At 35.1% G+C, this 7,500-nt stretch overlaps 2 protein-coding genes across 3 annotated transcripts in view; one reads left to right on the top strand and one right to left on the bottom strand.

The window, feature by feature from the left end:
* The window catches only part of LOC113826690 (acyl-coenzyme A thioesterase 1-like), a 22,681-nt gene extending 21,189 nt beyond the window's left edge, over positions 1-1,492 (top strand). For both annotated transcript variants that reach the window (XM_070143482.1, XM_070143483.1), the window contains exon 9: positions 770-1,492. In XM_070143482.1, the coding sequence (XP_069999583.1) occupies positions 770-952 (183 nt within the window). In that variant the 3' untranslated portion in view covers positions 953-1,492. The remainder of the gene's footprint in view (positions 1-769) is intronic.
* Srp54k (signal recognition particle 54k) overlaps positions 1,482-7,500 on the bottom strand; it is a 7,170-nt gene continuing 1,151 nt past the window's right edge. The window contains exons 2-11 of the mRNA XM_027379572.2: positions 5,648-5,932; positions 5,217-5,291; positions 4,572-4,726; positions 4,264-4,414; positions 3,794-3,977; positions 3,404-3,501; positions 3,018-3,146; positions 2,649-2,757; positions 2,282-2,452; positions 1,482-2,028 (exon numbers count right to left, since the gene is read on the bottom strand). Of these exons, the coding sequence (XP_027235373.1) occupies positions 1,847-2,028; positions 2,282-2,452; positions 2,649-2,757; positions 3,018-3,146; positions 3,404-3,501; positions 3,794-3,977; positions 4,264-4,414; positions 4,572-4,726; positions 5,217-5,291; positions 5,648-5,902 (1,509 nt within the window). The 5' untranslated portion in view covers positions 5,903-5,932 and the 3' untranslated portion in view covers positions 1,482-1,846. The remainder of the gene's footprint in view (positions 2,029-2,281; positions 2,453-2,648; positions 2,758-3,017; positions 3,147-3,403; positions 3,502-3,793; positions 3,978-4,263; positions 4,415-4,571; positions 4,727-5,216; positions 5,292-5,647; positions 5,933-7,500) is intronic.

The raw sequence follows: 7,500 nt of genomic DNA, 5'->3' as shown, positions 1-7,500 counted from the left end.
CAATGCTCTTATTGCTTTACTGCACTGAATTATGGGGTCCTCTGAGATACTGGTTCATCTGCGTGGTGTGAATTTACCATTTTCCAATTAAGAGGGAAGAAAAAAGGATGTTCACATGGAACTTGTATCTTTTGGTTGTTCTTATAATTTGATCTCTTGCTGAGGCAGTGAAGGCTTGTTATTGTTTCTTTGTTACACATTGGTAAAGTCTATGTTCATGTGTGTTTGTTGTGGAATGTTGGTTGTCCTTTTATAATTTTATCTCTTACCAGTGTAGTTCAGGATTATTATTGTTTTTTCCATGGCTATTTGTAACATATTGGTGAAATCCACATTTATGTATGTATGGTACAGAGTGTTAAAGGTGGTCATATTATACACAGGTTTGTAAGGAATTAAATGTTTAAAATAGAAATGTGCCAATACTAATTCGATACTAACCACTGGCTAATACCTTCACTATTATTGTAATTATAGCACACATGCACCCCCGCACAAACACAGTAAATTAATATAAGACCGTAATAAAAAAAAACAAAAAAACAGTCAGTGGCACTTCTCTAAGGCAAGTCACATACCAGGGAAAAGTGTCTGTTAGTGTTACTGTAATTGTTTCTCTTTTATTCCTCTCCCACTGTAAATACATCTCAACTTTTCTTTTTATTTACAGAGCATCTTGAAATGTCTTTCACTGTACATTGCTTTTGTTATTTCTTTTACTGGTTGTGCTCCATTGTTTATGCTTGCTTAAACAAAGTTGCCTTGACAGGTTCACAATTACCCTGGCACCGGTCATCTGATCGAACCTCCTCATTCACCATTCTGTGGAGCCTCCTTCCACAAGGTGGTGCGTATGCCTCTGGTGTGGGGAGGGAAACCACAGCCGCACTTAATGGCACAAAAGCATGCCTGGAATACAATGCTGTCCTTCCTTCGCAGGTGTATTCGTTAAAGTTCACTATGAGAGGTGCCGTGTCAAGAGTGAATTAGGAAAGAGGTTTATGTAAAGAGAAATATATTCTTGTAACTTGATTTTGATATTTACATCCTTTCAGAACACCTCATTTGTAATATTGTATTCATATCATCACTGTGCTCATATCTTTTCAAATTATAAGTTTTTCTTAACCTTTTAATGGGTATGCATCTGTGGGACTTTGAAGTAGCAGAACCACCTGCAAAGCATATCTGTATTTTTTAGTACCTGCTCATGAACAAGGATTAGTACTATGTCAGATAGAATTTGTATTTCCTGTTATTCATTCTCAAATTGCTACCCATGTAAGAGGCTAAGATAATGAAACTGACAATATGTACATGTATATGGTGTGTGTTTGTGTGTATATATATATATATGAATATACTATCCATATATAAATATACATACTCATATATTTGTATAAACATCAGGGAAGCACAGGTATCTGTGCAGCTATATATGTATAGTTTTTCATGTTAATTTTTGGAAATGATATAAAATATACTATAAAAATTTATTCTTTCACCTTCCTTACAACTATACAGTTCCCTTCTTCAAATGTGTATAAATAACAACATATAATGTAAACATCCCATAATTTTTATTTGCAGATTATAAAGTGTGTTTGATTAATCAGTACAAATAATATAAACAACTGAAGTAATGAAAACTAATAATTATAAAATTATAATGTACAAAATAGAAAAAGAGACTCTGACATAATAATAACATAATTAATATTCAACAATCCATGTTAAAGGAACTGCCCACTGGTATAAACACTACAAAACCGAGTGTAAATATACCTCGTATCTGTAACCCCACAAAGTTCTAAAAAAGAAAAAAAAAAAAGGCCTAATGAATTTATCACTTAAAAGGATTTTTGCCCATTCCCATCGGCCCTCCACCTTGCTGTAGCTGTTTCATCATGTTCTCTAGCCCCTTGAAGCCTCCCATTTGCTGCAAGACGCGTGGATCCATCATCTTGGCCATCTGCTGGTTCAGCTGGTTCATCTGGACTTGGTTGATGTTCTTGGACATATCTCCACCTGGGGGGAAATCAGGAGAGAATTGCAATGGATTAAACTTGAATTAAACTGAAGGGAAGAGATATGCAAACCATGTATGTGGAGCTGAGAAACAATGGAGACAACAATTATTCATAATATATGCAAAGCAGAATAATGACAAAAAAAGAATAATAATAACACACAACAGAATAACATGTTAATTAACATATCAAGTCTTTGTATCCTCCCCCTCCCACACACACAAAATAAAAATAGATAGTTGTAAGCTAACCTTTGAAGAGACCCTTCATGCCACCCATCTTCTTGACCATCTGTGCAAACTTGGCATACTGGGTCAGGAGGTCCTTGACTTCGATCTCCATCACGCCAGCTCCTCGGGCGACTCTGCTGATGCGTTCAACCTGCTTCTGGAACAGCTTGTTTCCGTCCAAGCTGTCCAACTCTGGAAAGATGACGGTTGGTTTAAACTTGGTTGCCATAATTTGATTTCATTTGCCAGAACTAAGATAATATTCATCAGCATATCTAGTAAATCTGTATCTGACATCTTAAAAAATAAAAATAAAGAAAATAATGATAAATGAAGCAAATAAGCAACAACAGCAGCATCCTAAACTGAAAATTGCTGATGACCTTACCTTCATCAGTCATACTGTCCATGATTGTCATAAGTCTCTTCAGCCTTGCCATACTCTCCTGCTCTCCACCTTTCGTCAAGAAGTCTGTGCTAAACCCTGGCAACATACCCTGTAGCAAGATTTTCATTTCTTTAGCACCTTGAAGTCATGACAAAATTGAAAATCATAGACCATAAAATTGTAAAATGATTTAAATATACAAAGACAATAACAAAGATGATGAATACAAAGAATTATGTATGTTTTGGAGTATTCTCATTAAGTAGCGGTTAATGACCTTGTATTAAAGTAAAATATCTCAAATAATTAGTTAATCCAGAGACCAGCTTTCTAATCATATTCCTAAATGAATCCTTGACATTCACTCACCATAATCTGTGACATTGGGCCCATCTTTCTCACATTCTGGAACTGTTCGTACATGTCGCGAAGTGTGAAGTGACCATGCTGCAGTTTCTTTATAAGTGCTTCATTATCTTCTAGCTTTAGATCATTAACCTGTATGGAAAGTGACACCAAATTTGTATTACCAGTAGGAAAGATTAATATTAATATTTTCAACCATTAAATAAAATACTATAGAATGTAGGATCATTGATAATGATAATTATGATAGATCTGACAGCAAAAATGATTAAAATAGGTTCATATTCACTTTCATATTCATCTTTCATCAACAAGCATGTTACACACTAATCAAATATGTAAAGATTACCATTTTATGTAAAACATGAAGCAGTCACAAAATACACTACCTTTTCTATAAGTCCTTCTATGTCACCCATTCCCAAGAGCTTAGAAATGAAAGGCTTGGTTTTGAATTCTTCAAAATTGTCAATGTGTTCACCAGTACCTGAAAAGAGAATGTAATTCCTCTTACTACTGATAGAATAGAAATAGGTAAAAATATAGATGAAAGCACACACATTACGAGAATATATAAAAAGTTGTGTCTCTAGTATAGCAAAATACTCATCAACGAAACTTTTACTTCCTTTGTTGACAATCTATTTTAACCAATTACCAACAACAATAATTTCATGTAACATTCAACCAATCACAGATTCATCCAACCAGAATCCTCATACACAAATATGTCACTTACCCAAAACTGCCTTCACTTTGGACCTCAGACTTGTCCTTACCTATGAATATAATGGGGGACTGCGTGGCCGCTACAGCTGAGAGAGCACCACCACCCTTGGCGTGACCGTCTAGCTTGGTGATGATGACAGAACCGACATCGACCTTGTCCTTAAAGGCACGGGCTTGAGACTCGCAAGCTTGACCTATACTGGCATCCATGACGAAGATAATATTGTCGGGTTTCTGTTTTGGGTAAGGAAGATTTCAGGTTGTTTAAAACTGCAACATTTTTTTTCTGTTACTAATATCTCAAAAGAAATCTGCTACTCTATGCATTAGGGAAGTTATTCTATTATACTATTCTTCTCTTTCTGTAATGCATCTTCCCCTTATTTCCTTCCTTTTTCTGAATTCTACAGAATTTCTACATTTGTTAGCTAACATATCTGAAGGTATAAATTATTGCCATATGTAAATATATTTCCAAGCATCATTTTTAAAAGAAAGAGAGCACACATCTATAACTTACACAGGCATTAGAAATCTGCAACATCTCTTCAAACAGCGAATCTTCTTGCTTATGTCTTCCAGAAGTATCAATGATGATGATTTCAAAATTTTCCCTCTTAAACTGTTCCACACCATCCATGGCAATGACGACAGGATCAACTTCAGTGTAACTAAAAGGAAAGGCGCATTACTTACCACATTCAATACAATGTCAAATATTAAAAACTTTAATTGATGTGCCTCCAAAACATATTTTATAGTACAAGCATTTCCGTCTCTACTTGCAACCTGCAACTCATTTCACACTAAAGGAAAAATCTCCCTTACCTGCCGTAGAAAGGAATTCGAGCCTTGGTACAATTCTGCTTAACCTGATCGAAGGCACCGGCACGGAAGGTATCGGCACAGACAAGACACGTTTTCCAACCCTTCTTCATGTAGTAGTATGCAAGCTTTGTACATGTTGTGGTTTTACCTGAACCCTGTTGGTGGAACAGTTAATTAGTAAAAAATACTCTACCATGTTGATAATCCTATGGGAGAAAAATCTTGAATGCACAAACTAGATTAAGTTCAATAAATCTAGTTTGTGCTTTGTGGGTTTTTCTACCAGAATAATCAATATATATGTACACTACAAATGTGGAAGGCATGGGATGGAGGAAAAGAAAGGCAAGAGAAGGGAGAGCAGTGAATGAGATAGGAAACATGACTTATTGAGCAAGAAAAAGTGTTGAATGCATAAGAAAATGAGGTCAGTCATTGAAAATATAAGTAAATGGGTAAAAAAATTTGTGAGTGATTAAGACAATACATCCTTTTATTTGCTTTAACTTCTATTTGTACAGGAAAGTGTGCTGGAGTCATAAACATGGTGGTTGACTTTACACTACACATAACAATCCTATGATGCTTAAGTATATAGTCATGACTATGCTGCCACCTCTAACACAAACTTTACGCAGAACTCACCTGCAGACCGACAAACATAATCACATTCGATCTTCCTTTGCTTGGCACATATGGTTTAACTCCTGGGTCAACAAGCTGAAAGAAAAATAATTTTATGAAGTTAATTATACTTCTTGAAATACACCTCTTCATTTCAGTGCAATACAGAGCCCTGTTGGCTTACAGCACAATAAGATTAAAAGAAATATTTTACTATAAATATATTAGACTACTATTTTGTTTCCCAGCTGTAAATATATATTGCATGTATATTTCTATTTTTATGTAGCTCTAATCAAAGAAAAAATGATGAGGTCCAGGAGAATAAGAAGAAGAAAGAAAAAACAAAAAACAAAAAAACAAAAAAGCGTGGAGATAACTGGAAAATTTACCAAAATTTTTACAATTCTGAACTTTCCTTCCAGCACAAGCCAAGGAATGAGACCTCATACCTTTACAAGCTCCTTAAACACTGTGGTCTGGATCATGCGACGCTTGTTTAGCCCACCGGCCATCTCGTCGAAATCAATGGTCGCCTTGACATTTTCTCTCAGCTGTTTGACGAGCCGGATATTGACGTCGGACTCAAGCAGAGCCAAGCAAATCTCCTTGAGGAGGTCGTTGAGGACATCCTCGTTGATGATTGTGGCATTGTTGAGGGACTTAAGGGCCGAAGTGATCTTGCGGCCCAAGTCGGCTAACACCATCTTGAACTTGGGTCTTTACACGAATAAAATCTGGGGAGAAGCAGCAAATTAAGAGAGTCAGAAAATGCAAAGTAAGAAAAAAATTTGTGTCAGAGCCATCCTAAGAATTAGTATAATTGATATGATTCTTTTCTGTCACTGCTCTGTTTTGTATCAGAATAAAATTACACATGCATATACAGAGATATGCATTTCTCCACATATGCTATGACATTCTTTGCCTCTCAGCACTGCACTACTACCTATAGAACATTCAGTCAAATACATTTGGATCTTCAAGGATCTACATGGCCAAATCTGCGACACTTCTGAGGGATGTGATCTGCTTGACAGTGTAGGTGACTGTCAAGCAGATCTGCCTCATCTTCCCTTTTCCCTGGAAGACTTAATGTCAGTTCCTATATAATTCACTCATATTCTGATGCTGTATCTTGTTACATGTTCATATTTTTTGAAATCTTACAATGTTTAGGCTGTGAAAAATAAATGAAAAAATTAAAATGTCAAATCACCTAAGTTTTCTACCTAATGATGCACTTGTCTTTTAGGAAAGTTACTGTTATAACATAACCCAGCTCTTACTATTACTATCGAAATCAGTGAAGAATCCTTTGGTCAAGAACCATAACTTTCCTACTATAAGTACAGCATCGAAATTCAATTAGGTGATAGAAACCTTTGATATGAACAGGTAAATATGCAAGAGAAACAAGTATAAGATCCTTCTCCTTCTTCAGTTACTATATAAAGTCTCTTCAGATATCTAATGTTGATGAATTTAATCCTTATGTATTCATCTCTATGAAATCTGAACAATCACTCTAAAATCTAAATTCTTAACAGTCCCTCTGTACTTCTAATTATGCTTTTACAAGAGTATCTTCATGTAACTCAAAATGAAAATATTTTTCAATTAACTAAAAAAGAGAATTTATATGATAAAGTAATTCTTATCCTACATCTTTCAGGTAATTGAGAACTTCAAAATTACACCAACTGATACATGTAAAGAAAAATGCCACAAAAATAATAAAAATCAAATGTTGCTAAATCAATGAACCTGAACTGCCAAATGATAATGAAATCACATATCTGAAGGACCATTTCACCTGCAGTCCCCCAATCAACACCTATACCCTTTACCCTTGTCCAGGCTCTGGGCACTGAACCTTAAGCATACATGTTCTGGTACAATAGAGTTTGTAGAAACATTGTTACTCTTTGAATTGCACAAAGCTTTGTGTGGCTAGAATATATATGGTAATTTTCTCGGTCTCTGATAGTGTGAAGACAGCACAAACGTCACAACTACCTTGTATAGTCCTACTGGTTTTACGTTATGACCTAGATTAATTATAAGATTAATATTATCATGTCATATTGGCTCTAAAGAGTCATCATAGAAAAAAATATATGAAAATTAATGTCTGATCCTCTACAGTAACTTGCGAAAAGCTAAATTCTGGACAAAATGTAATCTTTATTACTTCAGATTTCAAAATAAATTAAGAAATGACAAGACTTTCATACATAAAACTTTAACAATTCTATATAGTAGCTTCATCTACCTTCAAGGTAATTTATATGAACCGACCTAA

Source organism: Penaeus vannamei, chromosome 30, assembly GCF_042767895.1.
Source record: "Penaeus vannamei isolate JL-2024 chromosome 30, ASM4276789v1, whole genome shotgun sequence".
Classification (NCBI taxonomy): Eukaryota; Metazoa; Arthropoda; class Malacostraca; order Decapoda; family Penaeidae; genus Penaeus; species Penaeus vannamei.
This window is presented reverse-complemented; position numbering and strand designations above follow the sequence as displayed.